The 25,392-nt window shown below is 36.0% G+C and overlaps 1 protein-coding gene across 8 annotated transcripts in view; it reads right to left on the reverse strand.

Annotated features, from left to right (window-relative positions):
• The window catches only part of LOC131428380 (low-density lipoprotein receptor), a 916,545-nt gene that overhangs the window by 49,918 nt on the left and 841,235 nt on the right, over positions 1–25,392 (reverse strand). For 3 of the 8 annotated variants that reach the window (XM_058592291.1, XM_058592295.1, XM_058592294.1), the window contains 10 exons: positions 20,891–21,117; positions 15,660–15,930; positions 15,366–15,588; positions 14,969–15,301; positions 14,685–14,903; positions 14,473–14,617; positions 14,198–14,407; positions 13,922–14,120; positions 13,245–13,481; positions 470–1,092 (listed from right to left, as the gene is read on the reverse strand). In XM_058592291.1, the coding sequence (XP_058448274.1) occupies positions 485–1,092; positions 13,245–13,481; positions 13,922–14,120; positions 14,198–14,407; positions 14,473–14,617; positions 14,685–14,903; positions 14,969–15,301; positions 15,366–15,588; positions 15,660–15,930; positions 20,891–21,117 (2,672 nt within the window). In that variant the 3' untranslated portion in view covers positions 470–484. Of the gene's footprint in view, positions 1–469; positions 1,093–13,244; positions 13,482–13,921; positions 14,121–14,197; positions 14,408–14,472; positions 14,618–14,684; positions 14,904–14,968; positions 15,302–15,365; positions 15,589–15,659; positions 15,931–20,890; positions 21,118–25,392 lie in introns of those variants that run through there. The other 5 variants (XR_009229368.1, XM_058592293.1, XM_058592292.1 and 2 more) reach the window with 3 other exon arrangements.

A 25,392-nucleotide genomic window follows, 5' to 3' on the forward strand; every position in this document is an offset into this window, starting at 1 on the left:
AAAAACAAATGCACAGAGTGCAAATATCCGGCCGTGAAATTCACCCGCGAAAGTAATAATTTCATCCGAAAGCCGACTTTATGACGGACGGAGTGATCGAACCGAACTGCCGGTGCCCGGTTGTGGTTTTTAACGGTACGCGGTTAGTTTTACAGTTCGACGTCCGTTCGGTCCCGGGGGTCCCGCAGGTGACGGGAACGGATGGCACAGATAAACGGATTACTCAGTTGACTGGAATGTTTTTCGTCTTACACCGGGCGATGGAATGGAAAAACTTACGAAATCTGTTTTTCTGTAACCCAAAAAAAATTCGATCGTTTGTGCAATAAAATCCGTCTGTTTATCCGCTACTATTTGCTGCTGTTGTTATTAGCAAATGCTAAGGAGGTTTTGAGCACTGAGCAAAGTGCAGACATACTTGTTTAGAAATTGAGATGTAGACAAGGGTGTTGGGCACGGTGAGAAAATTTGGTCATTTTTGATGCTAAAATATGAATTTGAAATAAATTTGACAAAACACAAAACAAAACAAAAAAATGACAGACACTAACAAATGTGACAATTTTGACAATCGAAATTCCACAACAGAAAAAAAACCACCGACGCAAAACAAACCTTGATACTTCCGGCAGAGCCACCGCACATACTCGTAGGACGCCTGCAGTTCGTTACCGTAGATGTCCCGATTACCACCGTCCGGTCCGCCGATGTCGTCCACCCGGTGCATGAACAACGTTTCCAGCATGTTGAACCGACGCCGGAATTCCCAGTATCGGTACTCGGTCAGTTGGTCTTGTTGGTAAGTGTCCGGCCCTAGCGTAGTATCCGTGGGTTGTTCGGTTGTCGTCGTCGTCGTAGCGTCGTCACGTGGAGGCGGCGGAGGTCCACGAGTAGTTTGCGGTGGCGGAGTTGGCGTCGTTTGCCAGGGATTGCGCCGATTGAAATACGATCGATGCAGTAGGGCCTTGTTGACCGTTTGGATCGACTTGAGATCGGCCAACAGGGTCCCGATTTTGGTTAGATTGTTGCAAATGGCCGCGAAGTGCAAACTGTTAGCCAACGTAGCGTGCGGCGATGAGATGATAGCAGGCGCTGCATTTTTTTCGTTGTTGTTGTTAAATTTGCCAAGAATGAATGAAAGCTCGTGAGTGAGTTTGTGATGATGAGTGAGGGATGAGTTTATTCATTCGAGTGAGTGTTATGATGATTAGAAGTGAAATACGCGAAAGCGAAAGTACGCAAGAATGCCGATGATATTTATATTAACGGATGCGGGATGTTTTGCTATTCAAAGGATCCCAGAGAGCCAGGCGATTTCACGCTTCGACAACTTTGCTTTTGTGCCGGCTTCATAAAGAATTCAAACGAAACTCCCAACTATTCATCCCGAAACTTTTGCCCAAAAAAAACCCCCGTAATCGGTGCCAGAGAGCAATGTGATTAATCGCGTTCCGAACGGGAGGAAAATTGAATCGGCAAAAGGCTGCACAAAACAAAAAAACTTTATCTTCACGCTGCCGAATTTAGTTGTGATTCTTCTTCTGCTGAAACGCCTTTTATGGTGTGGGCGCTAATTTGGACAAGCTTTTCCACAGTTCAGAAGGAAACCGAAGCGAAGCGAGCCGGAAGAATACGCGTGAGCAAAATGCGCAATAATTAAACGTTCGTAAGTCCGAAGAATGGTTGCAATTCTGTTGCCTCCGGAAAAAGGGCAAAGTTTTCCCAGTGGCAAAGTCGAAGCCCGGGACCGGCCGTTTTATGATTAATTACGTTATGAACCGCCAAAAGAGTGAAGTGGATTCTTTCAGTTGAATGTTTTCCGGTTGCAGCTAATTTAGTCCGAGGAAGCTTCGGCCGACGCTTTGCAAGCAAAACTGAAGTCGGAGATTTTCATGCTTTGTTATGCAGAAATCGGATTAGAAAACTTTTGTTTTCTGATTGTGCATTCGAAGAATTGGTTGATTAAAAAAGTTTGAAAAAATTGGGTTTCATTGTTTCATTCACAAATTAAAGTCTCAATTAAATTCAAGTTAATTCGTTTTTTTAATAATGTTGAAAAACTTTACCTTTGTTCGTAGCTGATTTTACTCAAATAGAGATCGTAGTAACTTCAAATGACTGAGTGGAAACATATATTGGAGAAGCCAAGTGAATGAAAAACTTAACAGAAAAGGTGATTTTTCTGAAAAATAGATACGCTCAGAGACACGACTTGAACCTGCGTTCTTATGCATGCACGGGATATACGCTACCATTTCGCCACTCTTAACCTTGTGATAGACACAGCTCTAAAACACGGTTAGACATGATAGAACGATATTATTTTCGAACTCCTCATAAAATACGTAGACTTACTGAGGGAGAAAAGGGTTATCGAAAAGTGTATTTTTGCCTGCAAAGTTCCATAAATCTGGTCCAAAATTTATTCAAACCAGAAAGAAAAATGTAATGCCGAGAAGCTGTCTTCAACAGTATTTTACAATTTGTTATATTTTAACTAGAACCGGGCTCGAAACAAGTAAGATCGAATGCAATTGAAGAAAAAAAAGTGGGTGGGTAATGTCAGAGACATAACTGAATGACGCGTGAATACGAATAAAACTGACGTGGTTTTTCACACAACGAAAAATTTTACTTTAATTTGAGCGAATTCAACACATATTTAATATAAAAAACGTGATTAATCCACCTAGCAGTGAGATGATACCTTTTTTTTTATCAACCCGCATGTGTTTTTTGCATGAATATTCTTCGGTGTTTTAGTTCTCATGACATTATTTCAATGACCGTCGTTTTAAGCGGCAGTTTGAGATTTCTTTCACTCATTGCCCTGTACAAGTAAGTTCAACTTTAGAGTTTTTCGTCATTATTTACGGTACTTCCAGAGCCGGTATTTAGGAACCAGCATAACCCAAAACGATTCGTATGGCCATAGATTAATATGACGAATAAATTGCAAACTTCGAAGCTTTTTGGGATTGGCATCTTCTATATCGGTTTGAATTTCAAAAACTCATCACCCTGTAATTCCAGGATCGGAAGTCAGAATCGGATAAAATTCATTAATTTTTTATGGAACCATAAATCCTTTAATTTGATTTTTTTTTAATTCGATTTGGCCTTTTTTGAGAAAACGATTGAGCTTTGAGAATCGATTCGTATCCGGAACCGGAACCAGAAAATCGGTGTAGCCGTAGTCAGTTAAATTCACCTGAGGAGCTGTATAGTTTACATTTGATTCAAAATGTTGGAAAATCAGTGTAGTCTTTGAGGAATCGTAGTGCGAATTAAATTTTTGGGTGCTTTCCGAATCGAAAACTGAATTCCGCTTAAAAACTGAAATAAGTATATTTGGTTATCGACTATCCAAATCTGCAAATCCGATAAACCTGATTAATTTGTGTGAAATATACATTTGTTATACTAATCATGCTGTATCTCCTAAACCGGAAGTAGGATCCGACTAAAAAGCAAAATGTTTTATACGATCTTAAAACCTTTCATTTGATGGCTCTAAGATTTCATTAGAATCTTAGATCGGTTCAGCGATCTACGAGAAAAATTTGTTATATTATGAGCAATTCCAGGAATGAGTAGACGAAAAAGTGACAAAATCAGAATCGACCTTCTCCGATTTGGATGAAACTTTGCACATGGCTTCAGTATGACAAACCATAAGTTTTGAACCGATTGAGAGATCAATCCGACTCACGACTGATTTTTAAAAAGGGCGTATGTATTTTTGCATTTCATAAAAATTGCCTTTTTCAAATCGTTGTAACTCGGAAATCGTTAATTGTACAAAAATGGCGTTCAGAAAGAAGTTGTAGGAAATCGATTGGGCACTCTAAAAAAATATACACTGAAAAAAATTTCTGATTTTTTTCTCCATAATCACAAAATAATCCGAAAAAGGTAAATTTAAAAAAGCATGGTTTTAATTTTTTTTTGATAATTTTTATTTTTAAGCTGTTATTAAAACCTACAGATTGATGGCTATCCCATCCGTGCCTTTTGAAAAATGAAGAAGTTACAGCTAAAACAATTTACAGATTTATTCGAAATTTCAAGTTCTCGTTGAAAGATAATCATTTAAACAGTAGAATTTCATTCTAAAGATTAAAGGCAATAAATTTGTTTATGATATCCTTTCTTCTAAAAGTAGCTGTTCTTGAGATACTTGGATATTTAATTATAACACCATTTTTTTATTTCCACGAATTGTTTATTTTCTTGCTATATCTACAATTATTATATGTTCATGAACCATGCTTTTTTTGTTTAACTTTTTTGGATTATTTTGTAATTATTGAGAAAAAATCAAAAATTTTTTCGGTGTATATTTTTTAAGAGTGCCCAATCGATTCCCTACAACTTCTTTCTGAACGCCATTTTTGTACAATTAACGGTTTCCGAGTTACAACGATTCGAAAAAGGCAATTTTTATGAAATGCAAAAATACATACGCCCTTTTTAAAAATCAGTCGTGAGCCGGATTGATCTCTCAATCGGTTCAAAACTTATGGTTTGTTATACTGAAGCCATGTGCAAAGTTTCATCCAAACCGGAGAAGGTCGAGTCTGATGATCTGCTAAGCATTTCTGGAATTGCTCTTATATGAATTTTGTTTCACATATCATTCAGTAGTAGGGATGGGTATCGAGAGATAAAGTATCGATACTTGGTATCGCGATACCGTTTTGTCTTTTCAGGAATCGGTATCGATACTATAGGAAAAAGAATCGATACTTAGTATCGGTATCGGTATCGATCGAAAATACAAGCTAGGCCGATTTTGATTAAACTAGTCTTAAAATAAGGACCTCCCCAAAGAGCCAAAACACTGTTGATTTATTTTGAGATCCTTTGTTCACCTTTTGAGCTACAGACAATTTCAGTTATTTGAAAATATCTTTTACAATTGATCAAGAACTTTTTTTATATATTTCAATACCTCACGAGAATACCTTTCCAATGAGCTATATATGAGTTTTATCAAAAAAGTTTGCGCTTGCGGAGTCATTAAAAACGGTATCATCTCACTTATTGGTTAATTAAGTCTGTTTCTTCTATGAAAACCCAGAATTCGTTATCCAAACTGTATAAGAACACTCGTTGAAAGTGTTCAGACGCCAGACGACAATTTTTGTCGCACATTATCCTACTGGCTAATGAAAATAGGCGTTCGGATGGTACTGAGGTTCCCAATACCGAAGTATTTGTTTTTGCTAATTGATACTAATGAGGAAACTGATGGCAAATCGATTTCCATGTTGCAAGTTCTTGGACCCGGATTTCTATTGAAAAAAAACCTTCATTCAAATTATATGTTTTAATAGTTAGATCGATTATATTATATTATATGCTCTTACACAACTTCCACACATACTTACATCAGAAATCATTCGAACAATGGGAATGATCTTACTAATAGTTGTATACTTTTCTTTGGACATTTTTTTGGTGGCCAGATAGAACGGGCGCTTTTGGTGTCGCTGGCTGCTTTTTGATTGTCTATTAGAGTGGGTTCTAGATAATGTTTATTTTAAGCTAGTATCGACAGGTATCGACCATGAAAATATCGATACCACGCGATGCCGCTTTGCGCGGTATCGATCCTAAAAATCGATACTTTAGGCTTAAGTATCGATACCTTGAAGTATCGCAGTATCGATATCCATCCATATTCAGTAGTCCCGGAACCAGACGTCGGATTCGAACGTAATTCAGGAATCTTGTTTGGTAGCTTTTTCATATGAATCTGAGTTTGTAGAAAACAGTTGAGCCATCTTCGAGAAAATTGAGTGAAATTATTTGTCACACACGCATTTGCTGATCTCGACGAACTGATTCGAATGGTATAAGGGTGAAATATTCTTCAAACATTTATTGCTGTAAGTACACGGAACGACCGAAATCAGCATTTTCGCGAAAAATTTAGTTGATTTGCTGATTTTAGTTAGTTATTTTTTGAGACAACTAAAAAATTCTTACTTTTGCTGATTTAGATTTTTTATTCTCATTCCCTTAATAATAATAAAATATTTGTTGAAATGCCTATTTTTTTTAGTTGAATTCACAAATCAAACGTGCTGTCATTTCTTAGCTAAGGCACATTTCATTTCCATTCAACTAATTTTTAAGTTGAATGAAAGAAATAAAATGTTGTTTTTAACCAATATGAATGGTTGAATTGGCTTCTGCAATCTCCAGCTATATGGCGCCCTGTCACCGAAACGGTAACACCGTAATGACTACTAGCCACTAGATGGCACACTACTGCCGAAAAAATTTCAGACGCGGTTGTCTTTTCTATATTGGCAGGTATAAATACGATGTTGTATTTAAGAAAAAGACATAAACGAAACGTAAACATCGTTTTGAATTTTTTTCTTCTTAATCACTGTTTTCTTCATTCTCACTGAAAACTTTGAGCACTCGGAAAACAAAAACCGAATACAAGTAGTACACCGGACGGCGCAGCTCGGAAGGTTTGAAGATACAAAAAAACTTCATCACAATTAGAGTGAAACATTCGAAATTCACTTCACTGTTCCGCGTAAAAACATTATTACGCACAATCGCTTCAAGTGCGCACAAATTCTGAATAAATACGATTTCCACTAACAGTTTACGACATTTTTACATATCGGTTTAGAAATTTAAATAAAGATATATCGAACACATGCGAAAAACATCAAAACAATTTTCAAGCAGTTTCAATAAGACTCTCTTTTTTAGCTTTTTAATGGATTGTTTTGCTTTGACACTTCTCATGAGTTTTTGGCTAATAAACTTGTTAATAATACCCATTTCAGTTTTGGTTTCTTTGTGCTGTCCTTCAGTAATGATGGTGATAGATAAATATAAACAAATTTTCTGATTTTAATAACAAAATTAGTTGTCAATGAGAATTTCGTGTTGGATTGAAATATTGCTGGTTTGTGTCCAGGATATTCACCAACTAAACACATTCTCTAAAAATAAGAGTTTTTTCAGCAAAGTAAATTCTCAATTTTAACTAATTTTATAGTTATTTTGGAAATTTTGTTGTTAAAATCAACTAATTCAAAAACAGTAATACGAATTAGGCGCAGAGCTAATTTCGGTCGTTCCGTGTATAAATAAACAAATATTCAAAAATATATATAAAAAGAACATTTTGATTCCACTTAGCTTTTCACATAATACTGATATCTCTTTCATTCGCCAAATTCGAAAATATTTTTCAGCTCCATGAGAAATGGCGACGTTCGGTGCTGTACAAAATAGATAGTTGACATTATATGACAAGTGTCGCGCCGAATTTCAGTAAAAGCCAACACACTGTTCGAAATCTCGGCAAACGGATTTGCTGATTTTGGTATATTTGTTGTTTACGGACAAGTTCAGCAACATATTATGCCAAACATCGGTAATAAAATGCGCTTTGCCGAGATATCAGAACTTTACAATAACGAATTTCGGCAAAGAGCATGTGAATTACTGAACAATCAGTAAAATTTCGTGTTGCCGATCTAATTCGGCATTTCATTGTGCCAAGCTCGAGAATCGGTTTTAAGTGTGTACATATGTCATATTCGAACGATTATGTTGCCAAAACAAAAAATTAACAGATTTCAACAAACTATGACTTATTGGAAAGCTATTATCGTGTGAAATCTAAGTCTCAAAACATATTTTGTTTATAAGATCAATTGTGACAAATATTGTCATAAAACTAGAATAATTTGATCAAAATCGGTCCTGCCATCTCTGAGATCTCGACCTTTTGGTTGGCAACACATACGAATGGACATTTGCTCAGTTCGTCGAGTTCATTTGCTAGCTCGATACGACTTGATTCCTTCCCGGAGTCGAATTCTCCTCACGGTACTATGGGCAGCACCGAATTTTCTGGTCGAATCACGGTCCGACAGATTGGGATTCCTCTTAATCGTCTTCAGAATCTTTCCGGTCGATAGTTCCACTCCGACGATTGGCTTGAGGCTTCCGAATCGTCGTCAATGTGTCCTTATACCGTTTGATAACGCGCCATACGGTATTTCTGGGTAATTTCAGCTGTTTAGCTAGCTCAGATGCAGACAATGGATGGATTTTTCCAAATAAGTGTGCACATTTTTTTCCCTTTTTTCGACTTCCATGTTGATTGTTTACAAAGTACAGTCGATTTGCGGAACGTCAAAAATCATACGTGAAGCTGACAAAATTGCCGACACGTGAGCACCAAGAACTTCCAAATCCGTCCACAAGGAGCGCCACACTATGAGTAAAAGTTTGTTCCAATTCTAAATGAAGCAAACTTTATCCACTAGTGTTTGAATGACAGCTGGTCATGTCAGACGAGTTCTAATTTTCATCAAGCTATGGAAAAAAAACGAGTTTCGTGTCCTGCTAAAACATAAACGGGGAAATCGAATGATTTGCGGTACGGAACCATCCCCCGTATTCCCCAGACCTGGTCCCTTGTGACTATTATCTATTTCCAATCCTGAAAAGGTTTCTCCAGAGAAAGAAATTTTCGTCGAATGCTGAGATCATTGCAGAAACGGAAGCCTATTAGGAAGGCCCAGACAAATCTTTTTTTGCCTTTCTCATATAGAAAGGCTATGCAATCACTGTGGAAACCGAATTCAATAGCCTGCTATTGAATTCCATTTAGATCCAACCTCTGGTTCCGGAGTTACATGGTAATATGTGAAAATTAGAGAAAAAGTGTGCTCAAACTCAATTTTCTCTAAAACGGCTCAACCGATTTTCACAAACTAAAATTCAAATGAAAGGTCTTATAGTTTCCTAAAAACTTCTAGAACGTTTTATCCGGATCCGACTTCCGGTTCCGGAACTAAAGCGTTATATGTGGGAAATTACCAATTTCATTAGTATTTCTTCACGAACGATGGTCAAAAACAGGTACAAATCCCATAAATCTGTCTGATAAATTCTTCTAGTTTGCAGAGCTTGTTAATTTGTGGGCATAAACACATACTGGTTCCCTTTTTTCCTGTTCCGGAAGCACCAAAATTGAGAAAGAAAAACTCAAAAAAAAAACTCACTTCGATTTCTCTGCGATTCTTGAACCGATTTTCACATATCTTGATTTGAATTGGAGCTCATATTATCTTTAAAGCTACTGTGAAATTTCATCCGGATCCGACTTCCAGTTCCGCAGTTACAGGGCGATGAGAGTTAAAGTTTTCAAATCGCCATATAGATTGAAAATATGTACAACATCGAAAGAAGAAGAAAAACACAAAACGAATGTTGCGTGCTTTGTTCTATGTCGCACACGCTATGAAGCTACGGTTACGGATGTCTGCCACTGCTGTGTGATATTCGTAAAAGACGGTGCTGCGGTTGATAAAAATGTTAGCTATTCTATAGTGAGTGCGACCGAAAAAACAAACGAATGTCATTGAATTCAAATTTATTTGAAAAAAATATGCAATTTTCTCAGCCGGAAGTGCAGTAATACCGTTCCAGCTCCGCTTTCGGAAGAATTGAAAATGGCGATTGAAAACTACAACAAGGATCTCACCCGCGTTCCTTCGAGATGGCCAAATCGATTTTCACAAACTTATAGGTTCAAAGGAAAAGTCTTACAGTTTCATACAGAATTCCTAAATTTCTTGTGGATACTACTTCCAGTTCCGGAACTACAGGTTAAACAGGATTTGTAGAGTTTGTGAGATTAGGTCCGAACAAACTTTCCTATTTCTATTCAACACGGAACGACCGAAATGAGCTCTGCGCCTAATTCGTATTACTGTTTTTGAATTAGTTGATTTTAACAACAAAATTTCCAAAATAACTATAAAATTAGTTAAAATTGAGAATTTACTTTGCTAAAAAAACTCTTATTTTTAAAGAATGTTTTTAGTTGGCGAATATTCTGGACACAAACCAGCAATAGTTCAATCCAACACGAAATTCTCATTGACAACTAATTTTATTATTAAAATCAGAACATTTGTTTCTATTTATCTATCACCATCATTACTGAAGGACAGCACAAAGAAACCAAAACTGAAATGGGTATTATTAACAAGTTTATTAGCCAAAAACTCATGAGAAGTGTCAAAGCAAAACAATCCATTAAAAAGCTAAAAAAGAGAGTCTTATTGAAACTGCTTGAAAATTGTTTTGATGTTTTTCGCATGTGTTCGATATATCTTTATTTAAATTTCTAAACCGATATGTAAAAATGTCGTAAACTGTTAGTGGAAATCGTATTTATTCAGAATTTGTGCGCACTTGAAGCGATTGTGCGTAATAATGTTTTTACGCGGAACAGTGAAGTGAATTTCGAATGTTGCACTCTAATTGTGATGAAGTTTTTTTGTATCTTCAAACCTTCCGAGCTGCGCCGTCCGGTGTACTACTTGTATTCGGTTTTTGTTTTCCGAGTGCTAAAAGTTTTCAGCGAGAATGAAGAAAACAGTGATTTAGAATAAAAAAATTCAAAAAGATGTTTATGTTTCGTTTATGTCTTTTTCTTAAATACAACATCGTATTTATACCTGCCAATATAGAAAAGACAACCGCGTCTGAAATTTTTTCGGCAGTAGTGTGCCATCTAGTGGCTACTAGTCATTACGGTGTTACCGTTTCGGTGACAGGGCGCCATATAGCTGCAGATTGCAGAAGCCAATTCAACCATTCATAAATGTTGAAAACAACATTTTATTTCTTTAATTCAACTAAAAAATTAGTTGAATGGAAATGAAATATGCCTTAGCTAAGAAATGACAGCACGTTTAATTTGTGAATTCAACTAAAAAATAGTCATTTCAACAAATATTTTATTATTATTAAGGGAATGAGAATAAAAAATCTAAATTAGCAAAAGTAAGATTTTTTTAGTTGTCTCAAAAAATAACTAACTAAAATCAGCAAATCAACTAAATTTTTCGCGAAAATGCTGATTTCGGTCGTTCCGTGAATGAACAGTTGTTTTAGCGAATTCCTCAGTAATATTTATGATGTTGAGTAATATGAGAAAGGCATCATTACACCACTAGGTGTAACTAGGTGGATTAAAACAGGGTTTTTAAAAGAGTATCAGAATGTTGGAGGACCGATGGATCAAGTGTATCGTTCTAGATGGAGACTATACTGAAGAATTAAAAAGGTTTCACGGTAAAAAATCGAGTTTTTCTTTGTTAGGCCCAGGACTTCTCATGCCATGAAGTATGCTAATGTAAGTCTCTTTTGTTCCTATTCAATATTTAAAGAAAAGTTTTTTGAAGAATCCCTTAGTAATATCAAAGAAAACATGAATTATATGACAAAGGCCACTAGGTGGATTAAAACATATTTTTGGATTAGTTTTGCTAAAACTTCAGCTCAAAGGCGCTATCTAAATGCATCAGTCACGAACAAAAAAATTGGTTTAATTAACTCTAAAAATGTTCAAAGACACCAAACACGAGGAGGAAAAAATCTAAGTTAGAAACTGATTTTCTCAATAACACCCTAAGATGCTTGATTAAAATGGCTTTACAACTAAAACCACTAGAAATACTAGAACGGCATCTTCAGTAAAGCGGTTTGATATAAGTTGTTTTTTAATTGTACCAGTAGAAAGCAAACCTCTGTCTCAACACGTTCGGAAAATAATTTTCGGATCACCATGATGATAAGAGTCACCCGGTTGTCAAAAGGGTGAGATAACTAAGTGCTCACAAGTTCCTATCTCATGTCTCCCCGTGTGTCAATAGAACGGCATCGACTGGGTGCTATCGACTACTGCGTCAGAAGCAGAATGAGAGGGTCATTTGAAACGCGAAAGCTATGAAAATCCTTCAAATAGGTCAAGTATTTCGCCTTGACGTTCAAACCCTTAATGTGACTCGAATTTGACAACTTGTTTTCACAGTCTGCAGCATTTCTTGCAATTCATAAGTTAGCATTTTGCATATCCACCTTATAAAATTTGACGAATAAAGTAAACTTAAGATGAAAGAATAACTTTTTGTGTATAAATAATTATTCTATTTTTATTAGTGTTTTCTTCAGGAGTGTCTATAGAAAAAATATTCAGAAGTATGCAATATCTTACTATGTTCCAAGGGTGTAATTGGCAGGTTCAGTAGACTGAAGGTTTGAAAGGTTTCGATACGGTAAGAAATGAAACATTTAATGGAAGCTCGAGTATTATTCATACAAAATTAAATACGCATCGATTGCTTGCCAATTGCAAGGGTGATGTTAGAATTCATTTGATGCAAACATTTCATTTAGGCGGGGCTGGTCAATGGAACGATGACAAACAAACACACCATGAAAAGGCTATTTTTACGAAGATCATTTTTCCTGAAGACATCGCAGCTCAAAAATATAACGCTAGACCACAAATATTGTTGTCCCCCTAAATTGTGAACCCTGCAGACCACTGTGCAGTGGGTTTAATGAAATCCCATCCCCGGGAATAAAATTGACTGCGATGTTCTTTACATGAGATGAATCAATAATTAGGTTAACGTGTAAAGGGACGCAAAAAGAAAATCAATATTCAATTTAAAAACGGTTGTCGGTTGAGTTTCCATGATTCTTTTTAAACCAGAAATCGTCAAAGGTTTCGAACAATTGGCGCAATAATTTTTTTGGTCAGTTTTTCAGTAAAAAAAAACTGCGTAAATTTCGAAAAAACTAAAAATAATAATAGATAATTTAATTAATGACTGTTCACTGGTTAAAGTTGAACTGTTATGAAGCGCAATTTGAACTACTTTGCCCAGACAAATGGAAGACGAAACATAAAGAAAATAATTATCATAATAAAAGCAGCTCACGAAAAAAAACCCTACGCAAACAAAGCCAACTAATTCGACAGCGATTCTTCCCAGCCAGCCTTCTAATCTGTGTAACTTCTCTTGATTAATGGTACCCGGGAGGGGGGAGGGGGGAATTGTTCACACTTCCTGTCACCGGCATGCTACGATTTTCGCGAATTGGTTATTGAGTGTGAGAGTGCGAGAGTTTTTGTGAATGAGTTGATTGGTGATTTGGGGTTAGTTGTTTCCGTGTACAAACTTGTGCTGCTTGATTGGTTGTGGCAAGCGCGAAGCGCAAAGCGTGCATGCAATAGTAGGCGTGTGGGGGTAAGCATTTTGACAGAGTGATTAATTGAGCTAATTAACGAAACAATGTCATCCGATTCGCGTCCCCTTTTCGGATTGAGTGGTTATTCTGTTCACTGTTTGTGGGCCCCTTCGCACAAATGTGTTCGAAATCATACTCACAGTTCGTGGTTCCGTGCGTCGTCCCACTGGGAAGGGAAGACGATGAAGAGGAGGAAGAGGAGGACGACGACGATGAAGACGACGCGGACGGGCGTACCGTCGAGGAGGCTAGAATATCCTTGCCGCTATCGTAAATATTACTGGAGTGATGTTCGATTTGTTTGTTGTCTTTGGTTGCGTTCGTTCCGGGCTTCTGAGGGATGGCATGCGTTGGTGGACCCCTCGTGGTTGCACTCGCTGTTATTGGATTGAATGTTGCATTCCCGATACGGTTATTGGTGGTGGTTTCATTGTTCACAAACCCAGATGAATGGTGTTCATGCACGGAATGTCACGTTTATGAGGCCCCCAAAGGTGGAAATGTTTGTTGTTTTGCGGCGGGAGTGTTTGTTTTTGTTTTTATTTTGTTTACACCGAAAAAGTAATCGAAAAGAAAGTGGAATAAAAAAAACAGAGAACAAACGTAAATAAACTCAGAGCGCAAATAAATAATAATCGAACGTAAATGCAATTACAAAAAAAAAGTAGAATGAAAACATGCAAAATTCGTTCTCACGCTCGCATTCATCGCATAGTTCTGTGGCCATCGACGACGACGACGACGACGAGGGGTATGACACCGGTTTATTTGGTGTCATGTCAAAAACCAAACAAAACGTTTCGGGTGGGGCACTTACCGTCTTCCACACACATGAGTCCATCGTCCATTAGCTTCAGACCGGTAGGGCACGCACATGATATTTTCGGACTTCGACTGTTGATTTGCGGTGCCGGCAAACAGAGATGTGAACAGTGCCCGTTTACCGCCTGACAGTGGTTAGTTCCGTCCGGTTGACGGTACGGATGATACACGTGAATGGTCATCGGGTGCTGCAGCTGTTTTTTGGAATAGTATTGAATAATTGAGGGGTTTTGGTGATCGAAAATGTCAAACGGCAAACGGTTTGCCTTACCATGTGCATGGCCGTTACGGGTTCAATATCTTTTCCGTTGAATTTGTTAGCCTTGAATACCGATTCTTTGTCCCAATCCGTCCAGTACACATAATCTTCGAAGGTCGTGATCGAGAACGGGTGTCGCAGATAATCCGCCGAATAGAGAACAACCGTGCGCTGTGTTCCATCGTAATTGCATGACGAAATAACATTCAACTTGGCATCAACCTGCGTCATAAGGAAATCGATTATTATCATCACCTATCGGTCCTTAGTCCTGGTGTCATACTAACCCAATAGACACGTTTCCGAACCAGATCCAGTGTAATTCCGTTGGGCCATTTGACTTCGTAGTTCACGATAACCTGACGGTGAGTTCCATCCATGCCAGCACGTTCGATTCGAGGGCTGGTTCCCCAATCAGTCCAATACATCCATCTGCGCAAAAAAAAACAAAAGGCTTTCAATTCATCAATCACAAAAATTAAACCCAGCCAAAAATTACCCATCGATTGGATCCAACGCGATCGCTCGCGGAATTTCCAGATCGTCCTTGACCAAAATCTTTCCCATGTTGCCATCGAAGTTTGTCAGTTCGATAGTTGACTTTTTGATGTCGGTAAAGTAGATGTGATTGTAGATCCAATCCACGGCCAGTCCGTCCGAAGTAACGGTTTGATCTTTCACCACCACCGTTTTGTCGGAACCTTCGTCGATGGGAGCCCTGCACGATGAAAGAACATCGAATAACTTCTCTGCAGTGTCATAACCACTAGCATCGAAACTTACTTGTAAACCCGCTGCTCGGATACATCGCTCCAGTAGATCATCCCCGTGCGGAATACGAAATCCAGTGCCGTAGCCGACTTGGTATCGTTCACGATCGACGTCATCTCGCGGTGATCGAGTGAAATTTTCCGAATGTCGTGTCGTCTAGCAAACAACAGCGACGCGTGTCCCTCGGTTGCCTTACATTTGGTGTGATCCCGGGGATCTCGTAGGTAACCGGCCATACACTCGCACTTGAACGTTCCGATCTCGTTGGTACACATCTGAGAGCACGATCCGGCCTCCTGACATTCGTCGATGTCTTCGCAGGTACGGTTATTTACCAGTTTGAACCTGAGGGTTTTTTTTGTTTATTAGTCGATCAGTCCACGTCATTTCAAAATGATTCAAAACATACCCAGGCTTACAATCGCAGTAGTATCCGGCCGGTGTATCCACACACAAGTGCGAACATCCACCGTTGTTCTGCAGGCATTCGTTTTTACCGCACTTGTCGGTCGGTTCATCCTGGAATTCCGGACAGTCTCCCTTCTTATCGCACACCTTCGACAGGGGAATACACATTCCACCACCGCAGTCGAACTCGGTTTTCGGATCACATTTAACTACCGGTCGATCAACTGAAACAAATCATCACAAAAAAAAACGATTATTTTACACCACCATAACCTAGAAAAAAATCGCCACTCACCACACTCCAACTCATCGCTTCCATCGGAACAGTCCGGTTTTCCGTTGCAATGGAAACGTCCGTTGATGCAGGTTTTGTCCTTTTTGCACTGGAACTGATCCGCCCGGCAGGTCACGTTCTGACAGATCGGTGGCATTTCGTCATCTCCCTGGGGACAGTCCTTCTCGCCGTCACAAATCCAGCTCTTGTGGATGCACGTTATCCGATCGTTACATTGATATTCCAGCGAAAGACACGGATTCACCGTGGGCGGTGTTGGATTGGTGCAGCCCTGCAGTGAACACAACACAGGAAAACGGCTTCGGTTAGTAAAGTCTCAATTGAATCGAAGCAGGCCAAACATTTTAAATTTTAGTTTTTCGGTTGGTTTTCTAATTCTTGAAAAAGTATTCAACTTTTAAACGGTGTATATTTTTTTAGAGTGCATGGACACCTTTTTTGGTACAATGTACAGTTTCCGTGTTAACATGATTTGAAAAAAGTGAATACAAAAAACACACGCCTTTTTCGAAAATTATTCTTGAGTCGAATTGGCCTTTGATTTTGATGCCAAAAGTGTTAGAATTTTGATGCCAAAAGTCTTAGAATTGCATGAAACGGCGAGATTTAGTGTCATCTAGGAAAAATTTTTTGAGATAACACTAAATCTCGATGCTTCTTGCAATTTTAAGATTTTTGCATTAAAAAATTTTCGATTTCGGAAATTTCAAGATCGAAAGCTTTCAAACTTTAACCGCTGGGCAGCACCCCTTACCCACGTCCGATTCAGCTCAAATTTTGCATGAGGACTTTTTTCGAGATGCTTAAACTTTTGAACAATAGCGCTTTACGAAATTAGAGGTGATCCCGAAATATTGGCACTCTTATATACATTAGAGCGGTAAAAAACAACGTGTTTTGTCGGTTACGTCACTTATACAATCATATCTCCGGAACCATTGTCATCATTGATTTTTTTTCTCAATAATTACAAAATAATCCGAAAAAGTTAAATTAAAAAAAATCAGGGTTTTAATTTTTTTTGATAATTTTTATTTTAAAGTTGTTATTAAAACCTACAGATTGATGGCTATCCCATCCGTGCCTTTTGAAAAATTAAGAAGTTACAGCTAAAACAGTTTACGGGTCTCGTTGTAATTCAGAAACCGTTCATCGTACAAAAATGGCGTCCAGGAAGAAGTTGTAGGGAATCAATAGGGCATTTCTCCGATCAAGCATTGAGTAGGAGAGTGTATTTATAATCGCTTGTCACCTTCTTTAATTGTGTCAGTCGCTGGCTGGACATCGTCAGCGATAGACCCTTATGAAGGTTGTATTGATTGCTTTCCTACCAAAAGCAGATTGTTACGGAAAACCAAACCGCAATTGGTTTTAACGATTTATTATTTTAGTTGTTTGACGTAAAGCCGCCATAACTAAGTCTGGCGTTTTAGAGTGACTAAAACAAGATTCATACGAACGCAGGTTCGAGTCCTGTCTCTGAGTGTATCTTTTTCCAAAAAAAATCATCTTTTCTGTTAGTTTTTCATTCATTTGACTTCTCCAATATATGTTTCCGCTCAGTCATTGAAAAACTGAACTTAGTTATGGCGGATTTACAACTAAAATAATAAATCACTATTGACATTGTTTCAATAAGTTTTGAGACTTGTTCGAAACATAGAGGAATAATGTACAATAAATTTAGAACATTCTGCAAACAATTGAAAGACAAATCGGAAATAGTTAAGATCAGTTTTAGATAGTTTCCTGATAAAATTTGGAACAATTTTGAGACAGTTTGGAGTCAATTTTCGGGCATTTTATCTAAAGATTTCGAGACAATTTTGGACAGTTTTCAAATGATTTCGAAATAATTTTTGAACAATTGTAATTTCTTTACTATTTTAAAACTGTTTTGGACCATTTTAAAAAAAATTAAGGATTGAGACAATTTGAAAATATTGAGGCTGGTTTCCAACATAGTGTGATAAATTGAAAAGAATTTGAAACTGTACAAAAACAATTTTGGAACAATTTGATGATAATTCTGAAAAAAGAATTTGAAACATGATTTAAAAAAATTTACTACTTTTTCAGACAGTGCAGAATAAATTTGGAACAATTCTGAGACAATTTTAAATCAATGTCCTAGTAGTTTTGAAATATTTTCGATACAATGCTGGAAGAACTTTCAATTGAATTCGAGACAATTTTGGAACAAATTTTAGATATTTAGGGGTTTGGTACCGCGTGGGTACCGGATTTGTGCTAAGTACACACGGAATCGTAAAAAATGGAAATAGTCTTGTGTACTACTATCTGTTGACGGCAGTAACGTCGTTACTTAGTTTCGTTTCTTTCGGCACATCAGTAAAGACATAGAACTTCGGTGTGATAAGTGTATATGTAAATAGCATTAACTTTGCGTCTGCTCAGCGGTTTATGATGAACCGTTAGGTGACGTTAGCAGTTCAACATAAACTTCTGACGCACAGTTGAGCTGAAAGCGAAACGTAAAAAATGAAATTTTAGATGGTTCTGGAACAATTGTGAAACTATTCTAAGACTATTTTGAAACAATTTTTAGAAAATTTCGAAGCAGTTTTGGAACAGTCATAATTCTGAAGCAGGTTTTGCTTTCAAATTTAATATTGAAACAATTTTGAAACAGTTTAACAGAAAAAACAGTTTGGAAAAAAATGAAGATTTTTTAAACCTACGTTTCGAAAACTTTGTTGAAACACTTTTAGAAAGTTTGGAGACAATTCAACAAAATGTCCAACATTTCTGGTATAAATTTCAGATTATTTTCAGAGAGTGCCGAAGTAATTTCAACACAACTCTGACTCTGGAAAGCATGTAGAAATAATTTAGAAATTTGAAATGATATTTTGATGAAACAGTTCTAAAACTATTTGGAGACCTTTCGAAAACAATTTGAAGACCGTTTAGAGAAAATTTAAAATAAATGAAAAACCTTAAAGGCAATTTCAGAAAAAAATCTTGAAACAGCTTTGTAACAATGTTGAAACAATTTTGAAAGAAATCTTCGGAAAATGGAAACCAATGAATGAATTTTGAATCAATTCTGGGAACAATTTAAGACCAGTTCTTAAAGTTAAAGACTGACTCTTCTCTAACCACTTGTGCAGTTGTTTATTCGTTTTCATTGGTTTGTTTCGAAATGCGTGGACTTTCAGCAGAACAACGTCGAAAAATTGTGTACAAAGTGCACAGAACGCGGACCTTCACTGAGAAAGATAGCAAAATTGGAAGGAGTAAGTGAAAAAGCCGTGCGAAATGCAATCAGGAAGTTCGGTGAGGATAACACCTTTGAGGATAAACCGAAAACGGGTCGAAAAAAAGGTCCTACTAACTCTCAGTTGGATAAACGTATACTGAAGGCGTTCGAGCAAAAGAAGGAGGTTTCAGTTCGGGATGTGGCCAAAAAGTGGGCACTTCGAAGTCAAATGTTCTTCGTGCTAAAGAACGTTTGAATCTTCGAACCTATAAGAAGCAGAAACAATCAAAACGTAGTCCGAAACAAGAAGCATCGATCAGGCCGAGAGTTCGAAAGCTGTACAATACGATTCTTGCTGGAAATTTGAATTGCATAATCATGGACGACGAAACCAATATATAACCACAATATTATACGGTGCGAGAAGGGCAAGTGTTAAACCAGTCCGAGACATCGATTGAAGTCGAAAAATTTAGTAAGAAAGCTATGGTCTGGCAAGCAATTTGTATCTGCGGTAAGATTTCGAAAACCTTCACCACCACTGCTTCAATGAACAGCGAAATATATATCAAGCAATGTTTACAAAAACGACTTCTACCCATGATTCGAAGCCACAAGGATCCTGTTGTCTTCTGGCCAGATCTTGCTTCTTGCCACTACTTGAAATCAACGGTAGAATGGTATACTACCAAAAATGTCACTTTCGTTCCAAAAGACATGAAACCACCAAAATGCCCACAACATCGACCAATTGAGGAATTTTGGGCATTAACGAAGACACATCTTAGGAAACATGTCTCGGCAGCCGAAACCATTCAACAGTTCGAAAAAGATTGGAAAAAAGTGTCAAAACTTGTCGCCAAGAAGTCTGTACGGAATTTAATGAGGAACGTTCGCAAGAAGGTGCGCCAGCTAGTCTACAATGGCTAAGTAGCAAATGTTGAGAATAATATTCTGTTGTTGTAGCCTAATATTATCTGTGTATCGAATAAAATTTGAATATCTAACACTTGTGAATTATTTACAACGAAATCAAAGTGCGTTCATACTTTCTGGGACAGTCTTTATTATAAGAAAATTTATACAACTTTCAAATAATTTAGGGACATTTTCGGTACAAGTGTGCAACATGAGACTTTTGCTAGACAATCTGGATACAATTTTGAAACACTTTGAGACTGTTGAATTTTTCTAAACCACCAACAACTGGAGACATTCAGGGGTTTTTGGTACCTCGTGTGCGTATTTTTGCGTTTCTTTTTTTTTTGTTTCAATTGTAGAGGTTTTAAACTCACTGTCATACGCCACCTCGGCACAGAAAAGCTTTCTGACCCTATGTGCGAGGTTGGGGATCGAACCCAGGTGGACTGCGTGAAAGGTATCGACTAAGTGTGAAAGAACAATTTTGAAATTATTGAGAAACAATATTGAACAAGTTCTGAAACAATTTCAAGACTATTTGAAACAGAAATAAAAGAAAAAATTACTGCAATTCTGAGACAAGTTTGAATCAATATTATGATAGTTTTGAAATATATTCGAGACAATTCTGAAACAGTTTTCAAACGATTTCGAAACAATTTGGATTTTTTTGTTTGATATGATTTTGTAACAGTTTAGAGTTTTGTAACAATTTTGAATAGGTTGAATAACGAAAAGCGCGACCCAATAAAAACTTCACATACTTGCTTTCAGTGTTCCGTAACATTCCAGGGTAGCTCAAACTGTGAAGAACATGTGCATGGTCTGAAGAAAGTTGCAGGTTCGAATCTTGCGTCAGAAAAAATACTTTTCGTTTTTGGTGTCGCATTTCCATTTTTTGTTATCCGTTGGGATATGACAAAAAACAATTATTGGAGAACAATAGAAGCAAATTTAGAAAACTTTTGGAATCACCCCGTTAAATTCAGCAGTAAAAAATTAACAAACCTCACGCGGAACCAAACTAATTTCGAGTGACAACAGTCACGTGACTGCCATACCCTACCCGAAATACAGTCACACTCACCCGTTCGTCCGATCCATCCGGGCAGTCCGGTTCGCCGTCGCAGCGCCACTTGGCCGTGATGCAGTAGTTTTCCGAGCAGGCAAATTGTTTCAACGGATCGCAGGTCGCCGCCTGGCATCCTTTTTCGTCGCTGTTATCACCGCAGTCGTCATCCCGATCGCACTGCCACCGTTTCTGAATGCACCGTCCGTTGGCACAGGTAAACTCGTCCGAGCGGCACGTTTCATCTACGGGTAACAACAAAAAAAAAGAGGTGGTCAATTTAGATTCAGGACAAATGAGTGATGCGTAGTTCACGGAAAGTCACGACCACTCGTCGTCGTCATCGGGTCAGAAGTCGACGGGAAAATCTCATTTTCATCAAGTTGGGCCGACGGGTTGTGCCGGGGTGTTATGACACTTCATTCACTGAGTTGTTTTTGGACTACCTATACTTACTGTCAGAATGGCAAGCACTAATTGATGTTTTCTTGTCCGGTTCTGGACTGCTGTTAGTTGAATCAGACATGAGCCAAACAGAACGGCCAAAGTCCCTTCCATACCCGTAAACTGTTTATGTATTCGGATGCTATCGGTTTAATGACGTTCCGAGAAGGAAACCTCAAATTGAACTTGAACCGTTTCTGGTTATCGTAGAAGGCCATGTGTGATAGCGCTCTTCACGTTTTTATTCTCACCGCTATGGAGGGTAACATAAATTCAGGGATAACATAAATTGCTTTCCTGCGGTTGAATGGTTTTTAGCTGTCCGGGTATTGTTCGGTTCGATACCGGTCGGTTGGTTAGCGCTAGTGATATGCAAAAAGAAAAGGAAAAATACGGGAAGCTTGTTTTTATGTCTTGTTGGTCGTTCCATCTATCGCTTGGTTAGAAATACGAAAGGAGTTCTTTTACCGCTTCATAGCAGGCGGTGACTTCGAAAAACTTGTTTACGTCTGAACATTAGACAGTTACTTTTTTTCGTTGGAAGAAGCTAGCTTCTGGAAACAGATTTCGCAAGGAGTGAAAAGCTACAGAATTTTTCTAACACGATGTGGCATTAGCCGATCAACATAAAATGCTTCCCTTAAAGTACCAAAACCTCTAAATGAATAGAGAAACTAATTACTAAACCATCCTGCTAGACTCGTATGTTTCCCTCTTAAATATCATACCAAATATCACATCGTAAAAATAAAATATAAAAATTACCTGAACAAATTTAACAAAGAAGGACCATTTAGTATTCGAGAAAAATCGTTCAAATAAGATGAGTGAAGAAAATCGAGCAAATGCAATAACTAAAACGAAAGGAACGAAGAGAAATAAAACTTTTTGCAACCTATACATCCGAAGCAGGGTTACAAAATCAAACAAAATCCATAAAACGAAAAATTAAATAAAACCGCTACCGGAATAAATGACATTATCAAAAATAAAAAGGAAAAAAAGTTCAGGTCACTTTTTGGCATTTCAGAAACAAAACGAAACGAAACGAAACAGAAATCTAAAATACCGGTAAAAAAGTTTAAAAAAAAGTCTACATGAAAGCAATATCGAAAAACCAAATGAACGAAATGTATGTAAGAAATGAAGAAGAAAGAAATAAATACAACGAAAAACGAAATGAACCAGAAGAAATTATTGTAATAAATGAAACTCTAGCTGAAGCACTACAGAAAAAAAAACACGAAACAAAGGAAACATTAAAGAAATGAAATATAGAAAAGAAAGGAGAAAACCAACGAAAACTAAGAAAACGATAACTGCAGACAAAATGTAGAACAAAAATTCAAGGAAGAAGAAAGAAATGAAAGAAATGAAAAACGAACCAATCTAAACGATAGAAATGAAACAGGAAGAAATGTTAGCGGTAGGATCAGTAGGATCAAAGTACTAGTCATGCAATGATTCTGCAAGAATCGGCTGCGGAGTTTGTTGAAATAGAAAGACCAAATTCTACAAATGGAATTTAATGCCAAGACTTCGTTTTGGAAATGAAAGAAGAGAAAAGAAAAGAACGAAATATTCAAGGAAAAAAATTAGAAAATATATGAAATAAATAAATTGAATTCAATGAAGAAAATTAATACTGCAACCTTAACAAAATGACAGAAACAACAAAAAAATAATCAAAATAGGCACGGGAAAGACAAAAAATAACATAACCAATAAAACATAAGATGGAAAGAAAATTCGGTAGAGGTACAGACATGAAGGAAATTAAAAAAAGGTACACAATGTATGAATAATAAACCTGTAAATAAATAAACAATTAATAATAAGTTTATGCAGTGAAATAAAATATAGAAATAATACGTGGAACGAAAGAAAGAAAATGAGTGCAATACAATAACATAAAAAGATGAGAAATTTAAATACATGAAAGCAAAATTAAGGATCGGAATGAAAACTAAAAATAGAAAAATGGCCTTTTGCAATAAATATGCAATAAAATTAAATAAATTAATTAAGTAAAATTTGATGTATGGCAGTTACGATTTGCAGACAATATTAGTAAGAAATGTAGACGTATTTTTTGCATACATTGATTAGTAAGACATGTACAAACATTTAAAGATAACGCAGACCAACTTCGTGCATCAGTTCGCTATCTTTTTCCCAGAGTTCACAGACTCCTTAAAACCCTGTCTGAAAACATTCGAAATTTCACCTTTTATCTCTGCCCGTGAAACAAATGAAAAGGACGAAAATGAAAGGAATGAAGTAAGTGAAAAAAAATGAAGTTAATGAAGAAGTGGAAAATAATGAAAATTTAAAGAAAATGAAGAAACTACAGAAATGAAGAACTTATGGAAATTCAAGATATTAAAACAAAATATTACAGAAATTGAAGAAATAAAATATATTGAAAAAATTAAAGAATTTTAACATATTAAAGGAATTCAACAAATCAAAGAAATTAAAGAAATCAGAAAATTGAAGATATTAGAAATATTAAAGATATTTTTAAAAAAATAAAGAAATGAAAAAAATTAAAGAAATTGAATAAATTGAAAATGAGAAAAAACGAGAATAAAAAAAATTAAGGGTATGAAAAATATTATAGAGATTAGGAATTAAAAATATGAGACAAATTGAAGAAATTTAAGAAACAAAAGAAATTTAAACAATGTGAATATGAAGAAATTTAATAAATTAAAGAAATTTAAGATATTAGAAAATTAAAGAAATTAGAGAAACTAAAGAAATTAAAGAAATTAAAGAAATTGAAGAAATTAAAGAAATTAAAGAAATTAAAGAAATTAAAGAAATTAAAGAAATTAAAGAAATTAAAGAAATTAAAGAAATTAAAGAAATTAAAGAAATTAAAGAAATTAAAGAAATTAAAGAAATTAAAGAAATTAATGAAATTAATGAAATTAGAGAAATTAAAGAAATTAAAGAAATTAAAAAAATTGAAGAAATTAAAGAAATTAGAGAAATACAAGAAATTAGAGAAATAAAAGATATTTTAAAGATATTGAAAAAATTAGAGATATAAAAGAATTAAAAAATGAATATAAAGAAATAAAAAACATTAAAGATATTAAAGAAATTAAAGAAATTAAAGAAATTAAAGATATTAAAGAAATTAAAGAAATTAAAGAAATTAAAGAAATTAAAGAAATTAAAGAAATAAAAGAAATTGAAAAAAAAAGAAATTTAAAAAAATTAACGAAATTAAAGGTATTAAAGAATTTAAAGACATTAATAAAATTAAAGAAATCAAAGATGTTCAAGACATTGAAGAAATAAAAAAAATGTAAGAAATAAACGAAATTGAAACGGGAAATAAGAAAGCTTGGAGTTAGATAAAAGTTATAAAATAAACGAAACCAAACGATAGAAATTGAAAAACGACGAAGGAATTAATAGAAATCCAATAAACAAAAGAAATTCAAAAAAAAATAATAAAAAGGATATGAACGAAAGGAATGAAATAAAGGAAATGATTGCATTAAGAGAGAAAAAAATGGAAGTGGTTGAAAAGAAGGATTGAAAGATTTAAAATATAAAAGAAGAAACGTATTAATTTATACGAAAGAGAAAAAAATGGTAGAAATGTAAGAAAGAATTATACGCAGAGATCTGAAATAATTTAACTAAATTAAAGGAACGAATTCAAAAGACAACGGATGACTAGTTTATCTACATGATCGAAATCATAGAGGCGAATAGCCGGAAGACATGCAGAAAATGAATGATGGAAATACAAGAAAGAGATATAATCAGAGATAAAAAAGAGTTGTTGAAAAATCGACAGAAATGAATGAATCGAAGATACGAGAGAAATTAAAGAATTGAACAAATGATACAAATGAAAAAAAAACGGAAGTAATGATAAAATGAAACCGTTAAGAGAGAAATGAAATAATTGGAAGAAATGAATGAAACGAAAATGGAATAGAAAGACATGAAAGGGAAAGAGAGAAACCAATGAAATGAAAAAAAAATGAAACAAAACACACGAAAAAGCAGTATTGAGATCACCTAAATAAATGAGAGAAATCATAGAAATG

This window comes from Malaya genurostris, chromosome 2 (assembly GCF_030247185.1).
Source record: "Malaya genurostris strain Urasoe2022 chromosome 2, Malgen_1.1, whole genome shotgun sequence".
NCBI lineage: Eukaryota > Metazoa > Arthropoda > Insecta > Diptera > Culicidae > Malaya > Malaya genurostris.